The sequence below is a fragment of the Rhinolophus hipposideros genome (genome assembly GCF_964194185.1).
Source record: "Rhinolophus hipposideros genome assembly, chromosome: 21".
NCBI lineage: Eukaryota > Metazoa > Chordata > Mammalia > Chiroptera > Rhinolophidae > Rhinolophus > Rhinolophus hipposideros.
In genome coordinates, this window is record NC_138067.1 from 1,571,728 (window position 1) to 1,598,157 (window position 26,430).

At 53.8% G+C, this 26,430-nt stretch overlaps 1 protein-coding gene across 4 annotated transcripts in view; it reads right to left on the bottom strand.

Annotated features, from left to right (window-relative positions):
* ZNF536 (zinc finger protein 536) overlaps nt 1-26,430 on the bottom strand; it is a 395,518-nt gene that overhangs the window by 196,604 nt on the left and 172,484 nt on the right. For all 4 annotated transcript variants that reach the window (XM_081032919.1, XM_081032920.1, XM_081032921.1 and 1 more), the window contains exon 3: nt 4,657-6,786. In XM_081032919.1, the coding sequence (XP_080889045.1) occupies nt 4,657-6,784 (2,128 nt within the window). In that variant the 5' untranslated portion in view covers nt 6,785-6,786. The remainder of the gene's footprint in view (nt 1-4,656; nt 6,787-26,430) is intronic.

Consider the following 26,430-nt stretch of genomic DNA (forward strand, 5'->3'; position numbering starts at 1 on the left):
TTGATTTGCAGGGAACTCAGACCATTATCTGCTGGAAACGTCCCTCTGGGAAACGAAATACTCTTCCTCGTTTGTCACCCCAAGTTTACTAATTTCAAGTTACTGATTTCATCTTTAAGGGAATGATTTGTTTTCCTTTCCTTTTTCTGTTTCATAAAAATGAAGGAGTCTATCTATAGGGGAACACAGCACGGCTGTAACAGACTGGGTAACAAATTTTAAGTGCATTTGTAAATGGGATTATTGTCTTCCAAATTTGTGCTCAGCCAAGAGATTAGCTGCCACAGCACCAGCCTGGGGGGCGGGGGGGGGGGGGGGGGGCGTCCCCTGGTCCTTTAATCCCCTGCCTGGAGGCGCAAGGTGCTTGGACAGGACCAGCCTGACCAGAGGAGAAGCCTGCGAGGCAGGTTTTCCTGGAAGGGCCTGGAAACTCTCCCTTCCAGCTTCCTGCGCTGAGTCTGGGCTGGGCAGCCGCCCCTCCTGCAGCCAGCCCCCTGTTGCTGCAGCCATCCCTGAGCTCCAGTATAAAGTTTGGCTTTTGCTGCAGGAAGCAGCTGGGCCAAGCAACCAGCGAATGATAATGACCTCAGAAATCTGCTGTTCGCTCGGCAACAATAGGGTGCTCAGTCTACTGGAAAATTGTGTTCATCAGCTAACTCTGCTCAGTTACTAATTGACATTGCCAAATATTTTAAGAACAATTGGAATGCACAAGCAAAAAAAGAAAAAAATGAAGATCTTAATCCTCAGACTTAAATTTTTTCTTCTTCCTTTTCTACCCCCCCCTCCACACCCCCCTCCACCCGCTTGTGGATGCCTGCATGTGTTTGTGTGGGGCGGGCGGTGATTACCACTGGGGGGGGGGGCAGGGAGGAGCGGCCCTGTGAGAAGAGGATGGAGAAGAAAGAACACAGAGCGTGTCACTACCAGCTGATGTACATGCAGGACCTGGACGAGGGAGGCCAGGGGTTAAGGTCAGAGGCCCAGCCCAGGACGGAGACCCCGCATTTCAGGAGCGCAGCTCAGGCAGCAGCAACAGGAGAGCCGCAGGGCTGCGAGCCCCGCTGATCAAACCAGGCCTGAACCCTCAGAGTGTGACATCAGCAGTAACAGAGTTAGGGCGTTTCCTTCGAGCATGGCTCCCTGGCTACCATTCATTGATCATGGAACTTGGCCGACTTTATTTAAGGAACGGAGGGTCAACGCATTCACTTACCCCTTTCCCACCATCAACACTTCAATTAGCCCCTCTCCCAAATTACAGGACTGCAGAAGGTAAGTGCCCTGCTGGATATAATGAACAGTGTCGTTTCTTAGTACATTAAGTTTTAATTATTCCGAGCGAACTCGAAAGAATCAGAACTTTGGTCCTCGGATCCCAGCAGTGTCAGCTGAGGTTTGAGGGAGAGACGCAGAGATCAACGCCGTCAGAGCGTTTGCATGCGAGCCAGAAATGAGGGAGCTCCCAACAGCCGCCGGCTTTCTAAATGTCATAAAAGAGTAACATTTATAAGCTGCTGCTTCCAAAACGTCTTCCCTTGCATTGTACATGGAGGCAGAAATGACCTCCACTACCGTGTGAAATCGCTGGTAAGTCAAATAAACAACAGCAACAAAACAAAGGGGAAAGATGAGGAAGTGGTCTGCGCAACTAGTTTTGTCCATTTTCTGTTAGAAAATATGACTCTCAATTTGTCAAAGGTCCTAGTTTGCGCAGTTGATTTGAAGCTTGGTTCTCAGCAGTTTGGGGCCAAGAACAAACGCGTTTTCTGGTTCACTGGAACCATTTTCACATGCTCACTGATTCAAACATTCTTTTGCTCACATAACAAACAGCTGCACCCCACATTAGCCTAGCCAGTGACAGTCGCCCATCTCGGCAATAACTGTTTGATTGCAAACTTGACCCCTTCTTCGACTCGGTCTGAGCAAGACATTTTTAAACAGCCACTCGGTTCCCAATCCTCCTTTGCAAAGAATTACATCAGATAACAAAGGACGCCTCTGCCACTCATTGTAAGCCTTCTTCTGGAGATCGGTTCTAAGAGGCTCTCTGTAAAAAGGGTTTTTATGATGAATTCACAACTACTATCATGTTAAGAGCAGCGATTTATAAAGAAGAATTCATTGGTTAAGATCTGAAAAAATAGTTTCTCAGGCCCTACTGACCCAGTTTCCAACAAAAAAAGAATCAAGTGATGCAAATTAAGTTTTGCGACATTGTTATGCCGTCTGAGAAATTTGTAAAACCGTGTTTTGCAGTCATTTCTTAATAGAAGCCTTAATAAGTACTTCTTTCTTTACTTAAGGGCTTAAAGATTTTTTTTTTCCTCCCCTTCAACCTGCAGGTTTCTCTCTACCAGGTAATAACAAAATACCTATTGTGTCAAAATTTTTATTTAAATGCTTATTTTAATCGCACTTTGTATAAGTAATACTTGTTGGAAATAGAGGGAAGGCTACCCAGATTTGGTTAAAGGTCCTAATCCCAGGAAAACCTCAGTGCCCCAGCCTGCAGCTGACTTGGGCTCTATATTGGTATGCCATCCATTTTCTCACTTAGCCAGAAAATTATGAAAGGGTCTAATTTGAATATGAAGAAAACAAAGAAGTCAACCAGAAATGAAAGAATCAGTCTTCACAATTGTAAAATACTTCAATGGGGGAAATAAAAGTGAGAAGATGACCACAACTCGAGTGAAATTCTCCTTTGAGTCCTAAGCCCCCTTGGTTCTTTTAAGCAAAATGGGTTTTTTCAACAGAGTATTTAGATACGGAAACAACAGAGATAGGAATAGCATAAGGCTATCACTTGGCCAGAAGGTGAGAGAAACATGGAAAACATGTCATCAGTGAGCAGAGCATTTGGTGTCGCACATTCTGCTGAGACCTCAGCCGCATTTCCGCAGGTCCGGGGAGGGTTGGACATCTGTGAGGGCTACCTCCACGTCACCCCAAAACTTGGGCCAGCCGCTTTGCTCTCTGCTTTCTGCTCCTTAAAGGTCCCCAATCCAAAACATGGAGACGACACTTCCCAGAAGAGGGGACCTCTTCACGGGAGCCCGGAAATAGCCCCTGGTGACAGTGGGACGCTTGTCACTTGGCTGCCTCCGCACAGAGGTCCGTTTCCACAGTTGTAGCTGTCAGGCGGTGAAACGTGACAACCCTGCCCTAACATCTCGTCTGCTCCAGGGAGTGGCCACTCCCGGCAGGGCGGCCTCCCCTCCCTCCGAGGCACTCAGGGTCCTCTTGGACTCTCCGAGTGTCTCACCAAAAATAAATCACACACGAGTGGAGGGCTCCAGAGCCCACAGCGTGTTTCATGGGTATTGAAGCAGTGCGGTATTAAGTGCTATAGGAATCTCTGGAATGTGCAGTTCACATTTGTGTGTGTTAACAATTCTTTACTGGTTTGTCATCAGCCGGCCGGCTACCACTTTATTTTAGCACCAATTTTGTCCTGGAAGAGGGTGGACTGAAGCATGACAATAACAACAGAACGAAACTGGCGTCCGCTTAGTAACTGCAGCCGGAGATCGCCTCCAATATGGAAATATTTATCGAAACCCAGAAGGGGGGAAAAAAGAGAAGAAAAAACTTTTTAGAAACGACCCTCCACAGTGAGCTGCCACCTCGGTAACAGTGAGCGACGCAGCCTCGAGGTGCCTCAAACTGCCTTTCATTTTCCAGCCTTAATGGCTGATTGCAGAAATCAATGTTGCCGTTAGTAACCGGGCATTTGTTATGGCATGACTTCCTCTGTTGTTAGGCTGCAGAGTGATTACAGCATTAGCGAGATGCTTTCTTTATAAGGGGCTAGAGATACAACTTTCAATTTAGTGTCCATTAGTCCGGGCCCTGGGAACACAGGTGGAGGGGACAGCTTACCTGCTGGTAGGCAGCAACTGAAATTTAGCCATCTTAGGATCGTGCGGGTTTTTTTGGTTTGTTTTGTTTTGTCTTTTCTTCAAACTGGGCCAGGAAGCTTCAGCATTTCACAGACATTTTGATGACAGATTTTCTGCTTTGCTATTTTAGACCCCCAAGCTGTATCACCCATGGAACACAGTACAATTTAAGACATGCAGTCGCGCATCTGTGTTTCAAACCTCAGTGCTTTCCCCAAGTGACAAAGGAGGGTGGCATGGTTCTTTAGGTCACAGGAACCTGGCAAGTGAGCCACACTACAATTTTGGAAGGACACAGGTTTGGTCTGGGGAGGGAGACTGCGGAGTCCAAAGGAGAGGATTATGGGAATCTACTCAGGGGGAAAGATGGTGACGGTGTCAACTTTCTCGTTCACGTCCAGGACGGAGCAGAATGCCAGCTCCCAGGTCTGGACAGCAGGGTATGGCGAACGGGGTCAGGGCATGAAGTGGGGCGGGCAGACAACTGCAGGGGGAGGGTAGGCCACATCCCACTGGCCATCTCTACCACACGGGGGAGGAGGGTCAGCTGGCTCTCCTGGTAGCCAGTATTGACGGCAAAGCCAAAGAGGGGAAATGACAGGGCAGAAAGGCCAGGTCCACACCTGCCATCGAGCCCCATGACCTCGGACCTGACTGTGCAGAGCAGCAAGGGCCCGCGCAGAACCAGGCACCTGGGCAGGAGGCCCTGATGCCAGCTGCTCCTCCCCCAGCCGCCCTGGCAACCTACCTGAGGAAGACGGCGAGGAAGGGTGTGGGCTGTCCTCCTGGGCACTCCCGGTCTGGGAGAGCCCACCGCCAACCCCACTCTCCTCGGTGACGTTGGAAGAGCCCGGCGTGGTGGAGCGGCTCACCGACTGGGACTCCTGGTCACTGCCTGAGCCGCGCCGCTCGTCCAGGCCCACCTGCAGCCCGTCCTCGTCCCCCTTGCGGTCCCGCTTGTGGACGCGGGAGTGCACGACCACCTGGTGGTAGGTGCGGAACACGCGACCGCAGTCGGGGCACTCGGTGGGCTTCTCCTTCATGCTCCCGGGGCCCTGGAGGTTATAGTCAAGTGCCTGGTGGAGCCCGTGTGACAGAAAGTCCCGGCCCCCTTCCAGAGGCTCCAGCTTGGTCGGCAGGTCCCTCTGGGCGCCCACCTTCGTGCTGTGACCCAAGTCTGCAGGCACCTTCTGCTTGGAGCCGTCTGCTCCCACTAGCACGTACTCCCGCTTCTCCTTGTCAAAGATGACGCTGGCGTTTGCCAGGGGGTCTTCCTGGCTGCGCTGGAGCTGGTGTCCCTTCGACAAGAAGCCGTGGTCCACGGCCATGCCCCTGGCCATGAGCTGCCAAGCCTGGTAGCTGTTCACAGGGTCCATCTCGGCAGCTTTGGCAGCAGCCTGCAACCGCTCGATGCAGCTGGACTTCAGCGGCGGCACCAGGTTGAGGCAGCCCAGGAGGGACTGCTTGTCCCCCTCGGGGAGGCCGTGGGCCACGCTGGCGATGGGGGACAGCAGCTTCCCCAGGACCTCCTTCTCCTTGCCGGGCAGCTCCCCCTTGCCGTAGAGCTGGCTGGGCTCGCTCAGGCCGGCTTTGTCGGGGGCCAGGAAGCCGCCCTGCAGGCAGGACAGGTACCGGGAGTACAGGGTGGCGTGGGCCTCCTGGGCCATGGCGCCCAGGGCCACGGGCACCTCGGCGTCGCCGGGGGACTTGCTCTTGGCCGACAGCTTGTTGAGGTGCACCTTCATGTGGTTCTTGAGGAACCAGGGCTCCTTGAAGCGCCGGCCGCAGATCTGGCAGCAGTGCTCGAAGGAGTCCTTGTGCTTGCGCATGTGGCCCTTGAGGAACCAGGCCTGGCTGAACACCTGCCCGCACACCTCGCAGCGGAACTCGTTGGCCGCCTGCTCGCCGCCGCCGCCGGCGCCCTGGCCCTGCGCGGCCTCGGCCGTGATGTGCGCCTTCTCCACGTGGCCGATGAGCTCCTCCTCCTGCGCGGCGGCGAAGTCGCACAGCGTGCACTTGTAGGGCTTGTGCAGGATGCGGATGTGGCGCTCGCGCTCCTCGCGCTTCTTGAACTTGCCCTTGCAGAAGGTGCAGCGGAAGCCGCCGGCCGGGGCCGCCGCGTCGTCCTGCGCGCCCGCCGGCCGGGGCTGGGGCGAGGGCGCCGCGTCGGGCGGGGCAGGGGCGCGGGCGGCCGGCGGGGGCGGCGCGTGCGGGGGCGGCGGCTGCAGGGCGGGGCGCGGCGGCTGCAGGCCGCCCTTGAGCTGCTTGTCGCGCAGGATGGCGCGCTCCTCCAGCTCGTGCAGCAGGCGGTTCTCCTCGCGCACGCGCCCGCGCCCCTTGCCCAGGTTGCCCAGCTTGTGCGTGCGCAGGTGGATCTTGAGGTTGCCCTTCTGCGCCGCGCGGTGGTCGCAGTAGGGGCACTTGAAGGGCTTCTCGCCCGTGTGCGTGCGCATGTGCAGCGACAGGATGCTGTTGAAGCGGAAGCGCTTGCCGCACAGCGGGCACGGGTACTTCCGGTTCTTGCGCGCGTCGTCCTCGATGTCGCTCATCTGCGACATGATGCCGAGGTTCTGCCCGTTGAGGAACTGCTGCAGGTCCACGCGCCCGTTGAGGCCGCCGTCCGCGTCCCGGCCCAGCGGCCCGGCCAGCAGCGCCATCGGGCCGCCCAGCGGCGGGCCGCCCAGGGCCACGTGCGCCTTCTCGTCCCGCGGCGTGGGCGCCGTGTCCCGCTCGGGGAACGCGTGGCTCAGCGGCGACGTGACGTGCTGCAGCTTGTGACTCATGGCATACTGGCCGTTGAGGACGGGGCCGCTCAGGGGGGGCTCCGCTTCCGGCGCCGCCGAGGACGCGCCCAGGCACAGGCTGGCCTCCTCCATCCCTGCAAATGAGACAGAGTTCAGAGCTGGGCGCGCACCGCGGCTCGGGGAGCGCCAGCGCCAGCCGGCGAGGGATGGCATCGCGGGCCTCACCTACACACAGCCATGCTAAGGAAGTACAGGGGACAACGCTCACGGGAAAATGAATTATTAAATGCCAATTACGCCTTGTGGCACTGGTCTCCAATCTGTGTTGGCGATGGAGTGTCCTCCTTGTGTTTTCTATTAACCAGCTGCGATTCTTCACTCACATTTAAGTCATGGATGTTTTACCACTGTCCACACCTGATAACCAATCAAGGGTCCACACGCCAAACTCTCCCGCCTGTCCCCTCGGGGCACCTGTCCCCCGGGGGCACCTGCACCTGTTGGTTCAGTTCAAAGTTGGCCTTGGAGCAGAACGGCTTTAATGGAAACACCAAACAGACTCACTTGGAGCTTTTGTTTTCAGTTCCCACGTTCAATACATTCACCACTCTGAGATGAAAGAGATTATTTTACGTTTCGGCCAAAAAAAAAAAAAAAAAAAAAAAGCCCAATGGCACGATATTTACTGATACACAATAAAACAAGATAATGTTTGGGGGGAAAAAAGAAAGTAAAGGACAGGCTTTAGAACAATAAAAGGGATTTTGCTTTAGTCAACAAAAAGTGCAGTAATATCTCATTAAGCTGATTAGTATGCTGCTAAGACAGTACTAGGTGCTGTAACACATGATTATAATCATAAAAATCCTTCAGTGTTTGCAAGGAAGCATTAACGAGGTATATTAAATTTTAAGGAGACTGCAAGTAGCGGCTTTGCAAACCTTAGAGATTAAGATTTAACCCTTATGTTACGAAACACAGTTATTTTGTCATTTGGTAACTGTGCCCATCAAAAGAAGTATAAATTATCTCAGTGGACTGTTGAGACTGTTCAAATTCGGGTGGGGGTACACACTTAGCCACAGAAAGGTCTCTCCCTTTCCTTCAACTGGCCTGATACCTGAGGCTGGGGCTTTGACTGGGCTGGAGGAGATCTTTTAAAGAACTAGATAAAAACCAATTAAAATCCAGGGAAGATGCCATAGGAAGTCTCACCAAGTCTCAGTGTTTTTAATAACTTTCCCAATATACAGTAATGAGTACAAATTGTACCTGCAGAATGTGCTTTGCAGAAAATTAGAACCCAAAGCTGTTTGTTAAGCACTAACACTCAAAGCTGGGCGGTATAACTGTCTCTACCCTCACTGTCCCCTCTCCAGCCTGTACAGAACAGCAAAGCCAGATCGTTCAGGCCAGGGCGGACGGAATAGCCCTTCCACATCAGAGCACGTGAGGAGTTCAGCTCTGAAAGGCGCTGAACCCATGCCTGGGCCTTCTTGTTTCCAGAGCTGTCGTCCACCCGAAGGAGCCCAGCTTCACTTCCTGCCCCTGGAACCGTTTTGAACAACTATCATCTTCGTATCCCAATGTTTGGACGTGTTAGCCCGCCAGATGGTCCAGGAGCACTGCTTAACCCCAGCCAGGACTGATTCCTGGGCCAAGCAATCCCCCAGGGCGACCTGTGGGGACAGAGCTCAACCGTGGAGGAGGCACCTTTAGCCCTGGCAGGGTCTGCGGTCTTCTGGGCTTCCCACCAGGCAGACTGCATGGCATGGAGGGTCTCCAACAGGAGACCTGACTTCCTTGGCAAGAGAACGGGGCTAGGAGTCCACCTTGCAAGGAAGGGAAAGAAAAAAACACAGATGTTTATTTCCAGGAGGGAGAGAAATTGCAACCATGGTGCAGGGCCGTGTCCGTGACTGATGACAGGGACAACGGCACACGCACAGGCACGGGGCCACTTGCAGTAAAAGGCTTCCAAGTCGCCATCTTTCCTTTGCGTTTCTGGTGGCAGTCAAATCAATTAAAAAAACCCAAAAAGACCCATTTTGGAGACTGGTCGGAAGGAGTGATTTCTCACGGAGATTCTTGTAATCACTCAATAAACTTCCTGAGTTCCCACTGTGTGTCAGCCCCTGTCCTTGGCACTTGAAGACACGCTAGTGGACAAGACTGGCCAGCCCCAGCACTCATGGCACCCACTGACCAGCACGGAGGAGCAGGCCCAGTGTGCAGAAGTTACTGGGACAGAACTGGCACCTGGAGGGAGCCAGGCAGGGACTCCAGCAGTCCCCAGGGCGTGTCAGCAGCCCTTTCGCCCTCTTCAGGCCCCATCCAGCTGTGCTGGCTCCTCTCCTGAGCAAATAGGGATCATGACTCTGAAGCCACTTGGGAGTGATCAGAATTCCACCCAACCGCTCTGGGGAAGTTTGGGTCGTCCAAAGCCAAGATGGCTGTCCCACTTCCAAAGGCTGCCCAGTTGGCCTGCTCAGAGACATGAATCCAGGAAGACGGGCTATTTTCAGGTTGCTGCTGGTGAGCTGACGCCAATTCAGCAGGAGGGAGAGGAGGCTGAATGTGCAACCCAGCAAGACTGCAAATCAGGTTGGATGGGGGCATCAAGGTGAAGGCCATCCACTTCCCCCAGTCATGCTGGGCAACTAACAGCTCAACTTGTCAAATAAGGAATGTGGGGAGTTGTCAAGTTAGGTTTGAGTATGGAATTCTTTTATTATTAATTTTTTTTCAATCAACAAAGCTTTTTAAGAACCCCTTTAAGTCTTCAGGTGCCATTGCTGAACACAGAATGTTCTGGATTGTGAAAAGGCAAGCCAGCTACTCCTCATACAGGTCTCAGCTCCCAAAGTCCCTTCTCAAAGGCCCTCTGTCCCCACCTTGTCTGAGGCTGATGCCCCCAGCCGCTCTCTGAAATCTCCCCTTACGTTTTTCTTCATAGTACTTACGACCAAGGGAAACTTTTGTTTTGATCCTTCTACAGTCACGCTTCTTTTCCATGTGGGCAGGATTGTGTCTGCCTTGGTCACAGATGTAGTCTCAGGGCAGAGCTGGCTCGTTGTAGGTTTAAAATTTGCTGACTGAATGGGTAAATGAATGAACGGATGCTAGAAACACAGCCTCATGGCAGAGCCACTCTCACACCAACCTCATGGGCCCCAAATTCAGCTTCGTTCAAGTCTATGAACACCCACAATCAGAATTCATCCAAGTCGGAGGTTCTCTGGCTACCCCCCAGAACCTGGGGTCCTGAAACGGCCAAGGGAGACCTGCCCCCACAATCAGTGCTTTCACTCTACCTGCCTGTGATCACCACCCAGGCCTGGGCCACCACTAACGGCCCAGCTGCTGGGCACGAGGCTACAGAGAGCAACTATTCTCTTCAGAACTCGACCAGCACCACCGGACCCGCAGGAAAACCCGGCGTTTCCGCAGAGCTGGCAGTTCACTGGGAGACGCTGCGGGATCACGACCTCCACCCTCCAGTGAGCTGGGGCAAAGCCTGAGCCCAGCATCGCTGTGGGGCAGGGCCGCAGCAGACCATCACCTCAGACTCCTCTGTGACACCCGCCACCACAGTTCCCCGAGAAGGTGCAGGCGCTCGATGGGCCATCCTAAGCAGTGCTGGCCACCAGACTCAGCAAGAAAGGAGGCGGGAGTTCTTGGAAAGAGCTCAGGGTGATGGGTGTGCTGTGCCTGGGCCAAGGCAGCCGAGGCAGGACAAGCTGGCCCCTGGCCTGGCCTGGGAATCACAGAACCTGGGTCGGCCCTAATTTCTCCAGCCCCGACACCTCACCCAGCCACCTCTTATCTCAGTAGTTCAGTAAATATTTGCCGGGCCTTCTGCGTACTTGCCCTCAAGGGCCCCTGGCTCCAAGGGCCAGCAAGAGAAAGGCCACCAATAACAGGGAAGAGATGGAAAGGTTCCCAAGAGGCTGCATCCAGAGTTGAGAGAAAGAAGAAACCACTGCAGCTGTGTGTGTGTACACACGTGTGCACATGGAGGGATCTCTGCTGGGGGAGGGCAGAGACCTAACTGGCAGCTCTCTAGAAACTATATAAACGCTACACCGGGAACCTAAGGGATCATTTATCCTACTGTTAGAACCAGATCCCGCTGCAGCCCTGAGAGCTCCTGGGGGGTGGGGGGAGGGCGCAGGCCCCCCACTCAGATAGAAGGTGTCCGAAAGCCTTCCCTCCAGCCCTCAGGGAGTAAGCACGGGGAGGAGGCGTTCCCTCTGGACCACACTGCTCTTTCACAGGCCATACTGAATGTCTGTCAGTGTCCCTGGCAGGGCCTCTGTGTCCGGACAAGCAAGGCGGACAGCCACATGGACACACAGCACTGCCCGCATGAGCACTAGTAAGGACAGGACAGCACTCTACGGCACGAGCACAACCCATTTCTCACGCCTGCGCCCTGGCTCTGGACCCCAGGACCTGTGACCCGCAGCTGAGCGACCCGCATGGAGAAGCCGTGAGCCCACTGGGCAGCCAGGACCTTCTGAGTAACGTACGCAGTGACTCATCTACCCTCTCACCCAGGTAGGAAGGTCCTCAGCACAAGGAAAAGCAGTAAAGAAACTACTGAGCAGGGAACAGCTCACTGGCTTCCAGCTCCGGCCTCAACCCAGAGCAGAGCAGAAGCCCCAGGAGCCCTGGCTGACTGACACGTGCGGGATTCACTAGAACGTCAGCCAGATGAGCTCGCCAAAGCTGGACAGTCAGAGGCCACTGCAAACTGTCACCCCTGGGTCACCTTCCCTCCAACAGGGACCACTCCAACATCCCTCCCAGCTCTGAGCTCTCATGAGCCCCGGGGTCATGGCGGGGGGCCCACTGGCACCCGACACCTGGCCACCACTGTGTGAACACGGGCAGGGGCTCCCCAAAAGCGCCTGGGGGCCAGGGGCTTCCTTCCTGAGCTGTGCAGCTTCACACTTCCTGGCGAGGGTGTTCTTGGCACCCAATGTGAAACCCACCGTTGGGTGGTCAGCTTGTCAAACTATGTTGTCTCCCCATCCCATCATTGCAGGAAGCCTGAGCCTTTCAGCCACTGTGGATGGTGCTGGTCCATATTCTGCTGCTGCACTTCTGCCTGCAAGACTGTTTCCTGGATGCCAACAACAAAAGTTTTCACTTAACTCTTCCAATAGAGAACCTAACTATCTCTCACTCAGAATGAAATTGAAAACTATCAGGACACTAGAAATGCCAGCTGCTATGAGTCTAAATAAATTTTACACAAAAGTTTGATTTTGCTAGCACAGACAAAAAAGAGTAATCTTATGAATAGTCCAAAAAATACAGATCTTGCCAGTCAGAGTTTTATCCTTACACCATGAAAAAGAATAGTTGGGAAATAAAATGACTTTCAAAAGAACGATTTCAACTGGAGTTTTGAAATCAAATGTGTCTAGCCAAGCACAAGTAAACGTCCCCTTTGTACCAACGTGGATGAAGGTGTTGATTTAGAACCTCACAGAAGCCCCACAGCACCCCTCGCGGGGCCAGGGGAGGGGCTGGGCCATAGCAAGGGCTCCAAAGTGGGCCTTACCCCACATCACGTCACGGTGGGCAGACCCCCTTCCTGGGCGCACACGGGACCCCTGGCCCTTCCCCACAACCCACCTTGCTTTCTCACACTCAGGTGAACTGTAATGAAGACAGCTTCATATAGAATACGATGGCTTCTTATTAAATACTGTTTTTCCAATTGTTGTAGCTCAAACTGTTTAACTAAGGCTGTTATAAGCATAATACAGCCCTGTTCTGAAGTACAGAACACCAACTACTGAACCTTTTCAGGGTCATTAAACAGCTGTAAACATTATTACAAAAATAAACCAGAGATTTCATGCTTTTACATTTTGGCCTAGAGCTTCTATGCTGAGCAAGTACATTTTCTCATCTCTTACAATCAACGCTGGTGACATTTGGACACCCACACAAATTGCATCACAGATCCCACTGAGGTGGGCAGGGCACTGCCAGGTGCTTAACAGATAAACAGGAGGGGAGCACGGGCGACCTGTTCCGTTTTGACCGAGGTGCAGAGGATGCTGTGAGACAAGGCCAGAAACGGTTAAATCCTCGCTGGATTAACAAAAGCACAGTATTCAAACCAGGCAGCGGACTGTGGCGACTGTGTAACCAGGAGAGTCCAGTTGGAGAGCGCGCCCAAATCCCCCAATTTCCCCTAGTGGGTGGAGTCACGGTCAAAGCCACGGCCCTGGCTGACGTGAATGGCGAGCAGGACCCAGCCTCTGGCTCCGCCCCTGGTCCCGCGGAGCTCCAGGCACCTCCATGTTGGTGAGGTGACAGATGCAGGAGTTGGAAGAAGAAAAAGGAATAAAGAATATCCTCTCTTTGAAGACTTTGGATGACTTCCCACTTCTCAAAGGCTAAGGGTCTCTCTAGCATGTTGGCTTTCAGAGTCTGGGTGGAAACCGTGGGCCAGAACTGCAAGCAGGTAGATAATGAGCATGTCAGCTGGGCCAGGAAGCCCCCCAAAGGGCTCTCCCAGCCACCTTGTAGGGTAGAGGGCCTTCAGGGCTGAGATCCTGGCTCCCTGTCTGCCCACACCTCGCAAAGCCAGGCAAACACGAGCTGGGATGGAATTAGACCAACCGAGGGGGTGGGGGTGGCTGTGAAGACCACTGATGTATCAGGGAGAGCAAGCTCTCAAAAGAAACACCAAATGCAGTAACTGTCGTCATCTCCTCCTCCTCCTCCTCCTCCTCTTCCTCCTCCTCCTCCTCCTCCTCCTCCTCCTCCCCTGTCCCCCGCCATCCCCATCTTCTCCGTCTCGGGCAGCTCCGTAATCGTATTCACCATCGCCATCAGTGACAGCGTCCGCCTCTCCCTCACAGCACCCGGTGCCAACCGTGCCGGGGATGTCAGTCATTGCCTCATGGAGCCTTGTGGTAGCCGCCCCACTGTCCCTATACTCGAGCTTAGGAAACGGAGGCTCAGAAAATGTGCGTCCCACCAGGCCACACAGCTAGGAAGCCCGAGCGGGACACGCCGGTGAGCAGGCTGGCTGATGCCCGTGGCGTGTTCAGACTTGCTGGCTGGGTGCTGACAGGTGCCAGCTCCTTCATTTGTGAAATGTATGCAAACAAAGGAAACCACAGCTCCTGGGCAAGCTCAAAGGAGGCCAAGGAGAAGTGGAAACAGGCAGTACATTCCAGAGAAAGCGTCTCCAGGGGCTGGCATGGGTGCGATGGGTGTGGGAGGGGCACTGTAGATCTGGACAGGTGACAAATCGGTTCCTTAGTGGCTGGGGGAGAGGGTCACACAAAAATGTACTTACATTATCTTGCTTTGTTAACAGCCCTGAGGGCTGATATAATGTTTCATGTTCACCTACCCTGTGTCAGATGGGCTATTTCCCCAACTAGACTATGGTAACGGGAAGAGGACACGTGGTGATCCACAAACACACACCCAGTGGCAGCCCTTCCACTGGTGTCTGTCTGACCTTGGGCACCTGCCAGAGCCTCGGCTTCTTTATCTCTACAATGGGCTCATAGTAGCTGTCATGCACACGTCACGGGCTTTTGAGCTGGCGAATGGGATTGTGGGTGAGAAACGTGACTTACATGCAGAGGCTGTGCCTATGTGGGAGCCAAGCGCAGTGGTCAGTGGAGCATTCTGGGTGCAGAAAGAACCTGGCTCTGGGAGGGGAGGAAACGCCAGAGGTAAAGGACAGAACTGAAGCACGTAAAGTGCTTCACAGCCAGTAATGAGGCCAGCTTTACTGGTGCAACTGTAAGTAGGGCTCGTGTCATCCAACACCATGTCCTGATGCCTCTGTGTGGCAGCGAGTGGGGCCGACCTAGAGATATACATGCAACGCCAGGTTCTCGCCTTTCGAAGCTGACTCAGGGACGGGGAGACAGACGGACCCGCAAAGACAACCAATGGGAGTCAAGTGCTGAAACGGAGGAACCCAGAGCGCGCAGTGGGGTAGGCATTCTGGGGAGAGAAGGGAAGACCAGTGAGCTTCAGGACTGGCAAGGGGCCGGCCTTGAGGATGCCACTGGGCAGAGAAGAAAGGAGGCGTGTGGGGCACAGAGGGAGCAGCATGTGCAAGTGAGGACGAAGCACGGAACGTTCCGGGAGCAGAGGAGACGGGGGGTAGTGGGCCAGGCACAGACTGAGATCCGTGGAGCATGGAGTTTAGATCTGGGCTGAAATGGGCTCCAGAGCTTCTTGGTGTCATAGCCTGACATGTCCAAGGTGTGATCAAAACCTACGGTGAATGTTTAAATTTAAAAAATATATTACAGTAAAAGACACATTGCCATTAATCCCCTCAAAATACTCCACCTCACTTCGAACACACTTATCCCATCGTTCTTCCCACTTTCTGAAGCGGTCCTGGACGTCCTCTTTCCTGAGTGTCGTGAGTTGTGCTGTCGTGGCCTCGATGTCCTGCATCGATTCAAAATGTTTACCTTTCATGGTCATTTTTACTTTGGGGAAGAGCCAGAAGTCACATGGTGCCACATCAGTTGAATAATGTGGATGAGGACACACCGTAATGCTTTTATTTGACAGAAATTGCCGTGTACCAGAAGCGATGTGTGACATGGAGCCTTTCCGTTGTGATCACAAAATACGGTGAATGCTGCTGCCAAGTGCCATCTGATGGAAAGGCAGGGGTCTTCAATATGGGAAGTGGCACGTTGAACCTTAGTCACGGTGTGTGACAAGTTTCAACTTGTTCAGTGCAGTCAGTCGGGTGTGAGCTACGGTTGAGAGAAGGTGTGTTCTAAAGTGCGCCATAAATCACCCTCCATCATGACAGCGCTCAGTGTCACACATCACTGCTGGTACGGTAATTTCTGACAAATAAAAACATTACGGTGTGTCCTAATCCACCTCATTCACCGGATCTGGCACCGTGCAACTTCTGGCTCGTCCCCAAAGTCAAATGATCGAGGCAGCCACAACAGGGCAACTAAAGACACTCACGAAAAAGGACTTCCAGAACTGCTTCAGAAAGTGGCAAGAACGACGAGATAAGTGTGTTGGAAAGAATGGGAGTATTTTGAGGGGGTTGATGGCAATGTGTCTTTTACTGTAATAAATTATTTTATTTAAACATTCACTGTAGTTTCTCATCACACTTCGCATGCCTCACACCACTGCTGTGCCATATTAGTGCTTTTCCACCTAACGTGGGTCAGAGACAATGGAGAAAAACAAAGGGGAAAATAAACTCCGCACCACAGACCCCACATCAGAGGGAGAAGTCGTAGCCCTTGTGACTATGCATGTAAGCCCCTGCATAAGAGAGAAGAGGCACCCAGAGTTTGGAACACGGTACTGGTCTCCCCCTTCCTCTCTGTTACAGCAAAAAAGTGGGAGAAGGACTATTCCCCAAGTCTCCTGGCAGTCAGGCCATCCCCAGCCTCCCAAATGCGCAGCCCACATCCATCCTCCAGGCTCCATCCTGGCGTCACTGACTCCAGGAAACCTTCCTGGGTTTGCCCCAGGCTGGACGTGATCACTCAGCCCCCAGAAGCCCCAGACACGTTCACGCAGCTGCCTCTGCTGGAGCTCGGTGAGAGTGGGCATCGTATGAGCCCCACCTATGGCTCCTGGCCGACCAGGTTGTCCGCATGATGGTCCTGGGAGCTTGTGACAGGCAGGTACAGAAGAGGGTGGTGGCCAGAGCACCCCAACAATGGACAGCATTTGGTGGCCAACAGCCCAGCCCTGCCCCCCACAGAATCCAGGCCATGAAATGGTGCTTCCACATCTCCCAGATGAGATGGTTTGGGAAGGAAATGATCCCCTAATTCTCTGTAATTGATTTATCTGAACTGTGTCCACTGCATCGCGGAAAACAACAAAAGCTATATTTACAGAGGGAGCCAAAAAAAAAATTATACACATTTTAAGAAAGGAAAAAAACTATTAAAATTGTAATACTCAATATATACTGATAACAAAAGATGAATACAAGTCACGTTTGACTTCTGCAATGACAAGAGGTGCTCTAAGTGTTTCCCATCAGCGTCCAGACACTTCTGATTATGGTGAACTGCTGCTTGAGCATAGATAACGTCTCTTAAAATGTGTATACATTTTTTGGCACCCCCAGTACATATATGCTTTTAATGAATGACCTACCTCTAAAATGCTATCGCAAAACCGAGAAAAATACCAGCAGTTGTCATGTAGTAGAATGATTATTTCTCTCGCGCTAGCTCTCTCTCCCTTTTTAAACAGACTTCGTCCTGGCAGGAAGTTAGGTATTTAATCCCCTATTAACCTGCCTCGGCGCCCTGCTCAGCCTCAGCACACAGCCACTGGGCTAGAACAAAACGGGGAACCCTGCAGCCCCTTCCTCCCAGAGGACAGCAGCGGCCAGGGGTCACGCACCCAGCCACACCTCAGCACCCTTTCACCCCTGACTAGAGCTGTTTGCATTTGAGCATTTCTGGACTATGATATCGTGTCAAACGTTTGTCTTCATTTCACAGAAGTCTCAGATTGGATTCGGTGCAAAACTAAATACAACGTAGAAGGCACACATGCAAGCGTGATCAAAGAAAGAGCCTGATTCTGAACTATTCACAGACATCGGCCAGGGAGGGCCGTTCACAGGGGCACCTGTGGAAGACACAGGGTCAGATACACATCAGCTCCTAAGGACACACTCACTACCGAGCAAAAGCCAGGCGCACAGTAGGGACTCTGCTGCCTGCAGCCACTGGGCTCGGGCCAACAGGGGTCCCCAGTCCAGCATCTCCAGCTCCGTGCAGGTGACCAGGCTGAACCGGAGGGGCCTCCCCCAGGAGAGGAGGGAAGACTGGCCCATGAGCCCCTGACCAGAGCCCAGTTCACAGACACAACGGCGGCCGGGAGCCGCTGTCCCGGCCACTGACATCACCGCCACGTGCAGATGGACTCCAGGAACAGAAGCAATTCCAACTCGACCAGGAAGGAAGGGGGACAAAGACAGACTTCACTGACGTGCCTGAAGAGGGAGTGTCCTCAGGTCACTTGTATAAGCCTGTCAGTACCTGGAGAGAGGACCCCTCTCTCAGGGCACCCGTGGGGGGACTCGGTGCCCTCCTGTGTATTTCACTCTCTCTTCTGCAGGCCTCCCTGCTCCCTGTGCCCTGTTAGCTGGTGACAGAGTACACGCACCACCAAACCCCAGGCCAGACTGTGTGGCCGCCTGCCTGTCCCCTTCCCGTCACAGCGGCTTTCACACTGGGTCAGGCTGGGCTATGTACTTGTCCAGAAGCTCCATGAGGTGGGACCATGACCATCGGCCTCCCTGGGGTGTCCCCAGCACTGCCATGGAGCCAGGCAGAGGATTCACTCAGTAAACATTTGCTGAATAATGAACAAAGGAGCAAGCGAATGAGTAAATGACTGAATGAGGAAAGTAATGAATAAAGGACCAGACAGACCAAAGAACAAATGTGCCAGGCCTGGTACACAGCGTCCATCCTCGGGGAGGAAGGGGACACCCAGGGGAAGGGGACTCAGCCCACAGGCCACGCCTGGGCCACCAGGGCACCTGCTCTCTGACACGTGTGCACCATAGAGACTTAGCTCTCACACCACCCCATCCATGCAGCTGTGCCCCATCGCCCACCCTCCTCCTCCCCGGAAGGAGTTGATCCTTGTCCACGTCATAGTGGATTACCTGGGTCCCTGTCTCATGGCTCAACACCCCTGTCTGGGACATCAAGGGACCCCCCATCTCTGACGAAAGCCCAGTGCTTTGCACATAACAAATTCTGGGTGAAGGGGTTCCAAAGCCCTCAACCTTCCCTTTAGAAACCCCTCTCCTTTGGACTCCCCTGCTTCCTTCAGTATACTCATACTTGCGCATGCAAACATTCATTCATTCACGCAGCATTTCCTGACTATCTGTGTGTGCACAATGCCTGGCTCCACAGAGAGAAGAATCAGAAACATCTGCCCTCCCAGGACTCACCCGAAACACCAGCCACAGGCATGACCACCTCTGGGCACCATTCACTCGCAGGTGGGTCAGGGGACTGGGAGCTCTGTGACGACAATGCCTGAGTTTTTCCACTGCCTTTGAGTGCCCGGAGCAGGGGAGGCCTGGGGGACATCTGCTGCCAGGAGGACACTGCCACTCCCTCCACGGCCTTCCCCGGTGCTCCACGCTGAAGCTAGGCCGACACTTCCCTTCCATCTTCCCAAGATCCCGCCACAGTCAGGTACATGGGGGCCCACCGAGCAGAACAGAAGGCCCCCTCCCCTGCGCCTGCAATAGCGCCCCCACGCCAGGCCCCGGGAGTGCGTGTGCAATGAAGGGCCCCTCCGTAGGGCGGGGTGCTGGCCTGCTCTGCCAGCGGGCACCTGCCTGCCATGTGGCGGGCATCCCGGACAAGGGCGCCCTGCCTGTACCTACAGCAGGTGGCCTGCCTCCTGCCTGTGGGCTCCTGCATCCCTGGAACCAAACCTGTACTCTGGCGCCCAGTCCTGCCCTGAGTCACAGCTGCCCGTCTGCACACCGAGGCGACCGGCCAGGCTGGCCACTGCCTCATGCCTCAGTGTCCTCCTGCCCTGATTTATGCCTGTGTGGCCCACCTGACATGGCAGGAGCTCCCACCAGGCCCCGAGCCCGAACCGTCACCAGTCACGGCGAACGGCTGCAGCCCGGCATCCCTGACGCTGAACACGGGGTGGGGGGCGTTACCGTGAAGCAGTTAGTATCCCTCTTCTTATAAGGGAGGGAATGCCAGCAGCCAGCGGGCGGTCCCCCTACCTGGACAGGCGGTGCTTTGTCGTCACGATCGTCACACCAGCGCCTCCTCACCCTCAGGTCAGGGGGCAGCAGGTATTTCCTAAGGGAGCCTTCCCAGAGGCCCAGGGCACTCTCCAGCTCCACGCCGGGGGTGCAGGCACTATGGGCACAGCTGTGCCTGCCATCTAGAAGTGACTGGCCCACCAGGGCTACTGTCACCCCCTGGGCTCCCAGGGCAGGCTCTGTCAGGGACCCTATGACAAATGAAAAGATGGCTGCCGCCACCAGAAGGTGAACTGTGTCTTATTCCAGAAGAACGGAAGGCCCGTGAGCTCCAGGGGACACGTCCTCAGTTACACATCTGTGATGTGGGGGCAATACCGAGGTCGCTGGGAGGACTGAACGGGGACACGCATGTGGGGTGCTGGAAGCCACGCCTGGCACCGAGCGGGCAATCTGCAAAGGTTTCTGCTGCCCCCTCTTCTCTTCTGCGAGGACAGTGACCCGCTGCGTGTCACCACTCCCCATCCTGGTCCATCACCTCCCCGGACGTCCCACCTCCCAAGCCCCATGGGGTAGTCAAGAGGTTAATCACCTCACCGGTTTTATTTTAAAGAGTTTGCAGTTAATGTGGAAAAGCTGTACACCCCCATCTGAAGTCTGGACAAAAGGTATGTGAACAGGAAATTCACAGAAGAAAAGAAATTTGGCTAATGACCACAAAAATGTCACTCCTAATTAGAAAGCAAAAAGACTCAAATTAAAACAATAGCAAGGTTCCATTTTAAAATCCTTACATTAAAGACTGCACTGTACCTAAATTTCCTCCGTAGCAACATGGCACACCCACCCGGGGACGTTGGTGGGGGGTTAGGTGGCCCTGTTCCAACCACAGCTTCCTTCCAAAGTCAGATACCCACAGCGACAACCCGGGACCCACCGACTGCTTCTCAAGGAAGCCAGGCGAGCATTCTAGAAAGTGCTTTCACAGGAAAAGGCCCTGGTGCTAGAAGACAAAGCCTCTGCTTTCTGCTTTACCCAGAGAAACCTATTAAAAAGCATCCACAGTGCTGCCAAGGATGCCAATCTGCTGGGCAGCAGGCTGTGTGCTGGGCCCAAGCGACGGGCCCTGTTTACGGAGGGGTACTGTCCCCGAGCTGGTGGCCAGCCTGTGTCTGCTTGCCCTCCCTTGTCCCCAAGGGGGACCGACATGTAAGTACAACAGGCAAAGATCACAGCCACTGTTCTTTCTGGGGCACAAGTAAGAATTCATGCCAAAGGCTTCCACCAAACGGCCCCCGCAGCCAATCAATCCCACTTCCACCACTCTCCTCCACCTGACCCCCGACAACCTGGGGACACTTCTCCACCTGTGAATGAGATGTACGCATGGTCCTCTCTACGCAGACTGTGGTACTCAGGGTGGCAAAGCTGGAGAAGCCTCCCAGGGCATGTAGTTCGAGTCACTTAGTCTGATGTGCCCATTTTGTAGATGGGTAAACTGAGGCCAGAAGACAGGCGACCCAGCTAAAGTTACATGCAAGTTAGTAGATCTGTGTCTGTGTTTTGCTTCTCTTGGTTATCTCTTAAGCACTCAAGAAATGTAGTCAGTGCTAAGTAAATGATAGTTGTCTGGATGAAAGAAGAAAATGTACAAAGAGATGGACAGTCCGACCAACAAGTTCTGGAATGTTCTTGCCTCCTCACTCTAAGCAGCTAAAGGGGGGCTAGCTGTTACAAAAAGATTCCAACAGTACTACCCCCTCCTCCCCTCCCCACTCCCCTCTGGACCCCAAGCCCACCAGTCTCTGTTTCTCCTAATTCCTTCTCTGATCAGAGCATATAAAATTCGACTCTCGATCATATTGTGTCCTGTGTGTACTGACCAAGCCCGGGGTCCCTGAGATGAGGAAGCCATCAGCCTGCTGGCCTGCGCCACCCTCTGCAGAGCCCAGGACCAGCACGAGCCGGAAGCCAGTCTCTGCCACCGTGGGGGACAGACGTCCTCCGTCCTCCGGGAGCCCCTGCAGGGCTGGGAGGCTGCAGGGAGGGCATGCAGGCCTGAAGGCTCCCCCAAGTCTGTCCTGAGGAAGCAAGCAAGAAGAGCCAAGACGGAGCAGGGCCAGGGTGCCCCTCCTGCGGGAACACACTTCAGGAGGCAGGAGAGAAGGTCTCCATTCACCCGCTCATGTGCTTGATTTGCATCAAATTACCTCAGGTTGGTGTGATGTAACATGACATCCCCCCATGAAATGCATAAATCAAGGCACCCCATAAATTTAAAGGAACAGAGCTCGTTTCCAGAAGTGGCTAATTACTCATAAACAGCACATATTTCATTGCCATTAAAGTCAGTAGCAGGTTTTTAATGGCCAGAGTGTTTTGTAACACACAGGCCTGTGGAAGCCAAGCACTACCTGTTTGTAGTTCCCTCGAGGGTTACAAAGACCTCACCACCAAGGTACCACCTCTGGGGAGGCTCCCACAGCCACACCCCACTGGGGTGTGTGACCAGCCCCCAGCTCGACTGCTGGGAGGGGAGCCGGGGGCTAAAGACACCCCTGCTGGGAAGGGGCTCCCCAAGAACACCACCCCTGCGCAGACTTTCACTGGGATTGGGGGCTTCCTGTGCAGCCATGGGGTTGGCTTCCTGCCGCATCGTCCCTCCATCCACGCCTGTCTCAGTCCCTGCACGGGGTTCCCTCTCTGCCTCCTCAGCCCCGGGGTTTGGGTGGGAGGCAGCGGACCTCCAGACCCCGACCGTGGGGTTAACTGAGCCAGTCAGAGTACCACTCCCACTGGCCTCGGTGAGAGGTTCAAGGCTTGGCACATGACCAGATTCTAGCCACTGAGCGTGAGGGCTGGGGCTTGTCAGGGAGCTACAGATGCTTCAGACACTCTCCAGTGACGGCTGGAGCTTTGGCAGCCATTTTGCTACCAAGAGTCTGCAGCTGCTGGGTAGGGGGGTAGCACCCTGGGTGGGATAAGGCCAGTGGCCAGGAGGCGGCGGAGAGCAGTCAGCTGCTCAGTGACATAATTTGAAGTCCTGGATCAAAAGTCCTGGTTTAGCATCTGAAGCTACACCATGTACATACTTTGTAGTCACAGGAGCCAGGACCGCCTCCTGGTGCTTTAAGCTGGTTGGGGCTCGATTTCCTGTCGCTTGAAGGCGCAGGAGTCCCAGCTAACAAAAGGCCTCATTCTCCCTCTCAGCCACCTGCCTACTACACAGCCTCCTCCTGCCCCAGGACCACGCCAACTCACTCCCATCACTGCTCTCCTGCACGAGCTCATTCACATCCAGACCAGATCACAAGGCTCCATGCCCACCCCAGGGTCCTGGCCACGTGCTCGGGGCCCTCTGGAAGTGCCCAGCGTGGAGGTTGCACCTTCCCGGCACACCCTGCACACAGACTAAGCGCTCGGGCACCAAGAATGCTTCCCACCCGGCACAGCTGCCCCTGCCATGGGCCAAGGATCTGGAACTCCACCCCTGGTGCTCCCCATAGGGCTTTTCTTGTTCACCTTAAGGAAAAGGGATTTTAGGGGAGTTTAGTCCCCCCATCCAGACGTCCTCAGAGGTATGTGCGGCGTTAACGGGCTACCTCTCAGCAGACAGCCTTTGTACAGGCTGTTCCTTTTGCACCAATCTTCACGTCCCCATCCCCACCTCCACCCTGGGTAACTTCTTCAATCTACAGCCAGATGTCCTTCCCAGGAGTGTCCCCCAACGGCCCAAGGGCCTGTACAGGCCCTACTGACCACATTCAGACCCCTGAGTGCTCAGCTGTTGCCCACACTCGCTGACGAAGGACTGGGGAACACCAATGCTCAGTACTGACAGCTTGCAGTTTACAAAGCACTGCCGCGTCCCCCCTTCCCGCTGCACACCCCACATTGCAGGAGTGCTGGGCCTCCTTTCACGGTACAGAGCCCAGAGGGCCGGGCTCCAGCACAGTGCCCTGCTCCACATGCAGCCCTCTGCAGCCCGCTGCGTGCATGTGAGAGAGCATGAAGGCTCCTGGACATGGGGGCCGGAAACGGGGCTCCCTGGAGCAGGTGGGGCTGGCATTCACTAAGCCACAGGGGGCCACCAGCAGCTACAATCACCCCCACTCCTGGCGGGCACACACAGCAAGCAAGGAGGCAGGCCAGCCTGGCAAAACACCTGATGCTGCCTGGAGAATGTGTCACCCAGACCCTGGGAAACTGGTGTGCCTCATCTTCCAGAGGCCACATGTTCCCTGGCAGGGAGGCTGAGACCGCTGTGCCTGGCCTCCCCTGGGACCCCGTCATGTTACTGTTCCTCTGCCTGGGCACCTGCCCCCACGTCCCTGCTGCCTCTGCAGTGACCACTGCCCTGCCCCACACCTCTCCACAGCTGCTGGAGCCCCAGGAGGGAGCCCAGCCCCGTGTGCCCTCTGCACAGGCCAGCAGGCCCTCAGTGGCTGGGGACAGATCGAGTAGGCTCTGCAGTGCCTGTCATCTCACTCCAGAAAGCCAGCTGGCCAGGGACCAGCACGTGCAACTTCTGATCTACGAAACTGCTGTTTCATCCCAGCACCCCTGGACTGCACAGGCCCCAGTGCCCAGCAGTGACAGAGAAAAGGGATTTACATACCACTCACTCATTCATTCAACCTGGTGCCAAACAACCACTGGCTCAATTTCTGCCTCCCCCAGGGCCATTAACTCTGCAGTGGCAGTGACAATGTCTCCCTCTATTATCACTATTCCCAATGCCCACCTGGGCACCCAGCACTTTTTTAAGTTTTTATTGTGAAATACACAGAATACTCTTCGTAAATATTTACTGAGTGGATGGAGGGGTAAATGGATAGATGGAAGGTGGATGGAGGATGGATGAATGGATGGATGGATAGATGGCAGATGGATGGATGGATGGATGATGGATAAATGGATAGATGGCAGATGGATGGATGGAGGACAGACAATGGATGGATGGATGGATGGATGGATGGATGGATGGATGGATGGATGGATGATGGATGGATGGATGGATGAATGGATGGATGGATGGATAGATGGCAGATGGATGGATAGATGGATGAATGATGGATGGATGATGGATGATGGATGGATAATGGATGGATGATGGATGGATGGATGGATGGATGATGGATGGATGGATGGATGGATGGATGGATGATGGATGGATGGATGGATGGATGGATGGATGGATGGATGATGGATGGATGGATGGATGGATGGATGGATGAATGATGTATGGATGAACGAGTGAGCATCCTTTATGTGTTAGGTACTAGGAGGACTTTTCCATCGGCCTAGACAAGTCTCTTGTAGACAAGTCTCTTGTAGAACAGAACAGATTCTCGGCCTTATACCCAAACTGAAAGCAGGAAGAGCATAGTAAGTGCCCCCAAGGATATCTCTTGTAAGGAGGTGTCAGAATGCCGAGAAAGGTGAGGGGGGAAATCAGAATCCATCAATTATTGCTTGACATCTAGTAAATCTTTCCTCAGGTGTTAGAGCCCTGAGGTTCATCAGGCATCCTCACTTCTTTCTAAGAAAACTAGTAGTTCTGACAGGAGAGGGGCTGCTCTTTCTAGGGGCCTTTCTGGAACACTCTCCTGGGCTTGTATCCATGTTAAACTTCCGGGGTCAATGAGTCCTGTTTTCAGGGGCTTTTCTGCAGAGCTCTGCTTTCTAACATCCTAAAGTCTCCAGAAGCTCAGGGTCCCCTCACCTAATTCGGAAAATAAGTAAAATAAAAATAGCTTAAAAGGGCCGTACAGATCCGTGTCTCCGACTGCAGGCACCAATGTGTCACCTCCCTGACACTGCCACAGAGCTCTCCTGCAATAAACCACCTCCACGCTTTCACTGTGTTTTTGTACCCCTGGTAATATTTTTTTAATTAATTCACTATTTTTTACTTTAATGCATTTAAAAGAAAACTATATCATTACCCTAAATGGAAAGTTGTATCACTTGCTCTAAATTAAAGGTAATTATAAAAATAAATAAAATGAGAACACTGTTATTAACTTCTGGCTGAATCCTGCCGCCTGCAGCAGCTCCAGCCTGAGGCCTGCTTCTCGTACGGAGGAGGTCTGACGAAGGTAGACGGGTGTTAAAGATACCCTGGGAGCCAGCTGGGCTTGTTCCTGGAGAGCCGGGGAGTGTGACAGCGGGTGTCTCACCCGTGACCCGTTATTTTATGTGGGATGCCTGCACCTCCTGAAGTTGCCGTCGACACCCCAATGGCAGGCTTCTCCCTGCTCAGGACTGCCCCTTCTTTAGGACCTTCAGATCAGAGTGCATAAGGATCTCCTTAAGCTCTGAATAAATAGAAATAAATTGACCTTTTCTCCCCATTACAGAAAAAAATTTAATTCAAAAATATATGGACTCTTCCCTTCTCTGCCTCCTGGGCCGGTCCCATACATGCCGCAAACGCTCATCCCTCCAGAGCCCAAGGGTTGCCGTCAGGGTCGGGGCCTGCTCCATCTTCCGGGGAGGAGCAGGTATCCTCACCCCTCTAGACCAAGGCCAGGCCAGCAGGCGGCCTGTGCTGCCCTTCCCCGAGGACCTCCTCACCACGGGCGGGAGCTGGCAGACGCCTGCTCCCCTTCAAGCTCAGGGAAAGAGGGTCCTGTCTGCTGCAAACACCACCTTGAGCTCACAAGTGAAGGAGAAACAGTCAAACCAACCAAAGAAGAAACACAGGTAATGGACATGTCCCTTTGTGTGAAGCATGTCACGTTGTCCTTACACTGAGAACGTGGTCCGGATGGGGACCCACAGCCTTTTCTCTGAAAGCCTTGGGCTCCGGAAACAGCAATGCAGCTCTGAGACTGGACCCACAGAGTGTGCCTTGTTTTTCAGGAGAGAAATATTTCAAATATCGGTGAAATCTTTGTAAGAACAAGTAAATAGATGGGGTTTAGCTTCACAATGAACCACATTCTTTCCTCAAAGGGTGAAAAAGAGAACTTAGGATGTTTTTAAGAAGATTTTGTTTTCCCGA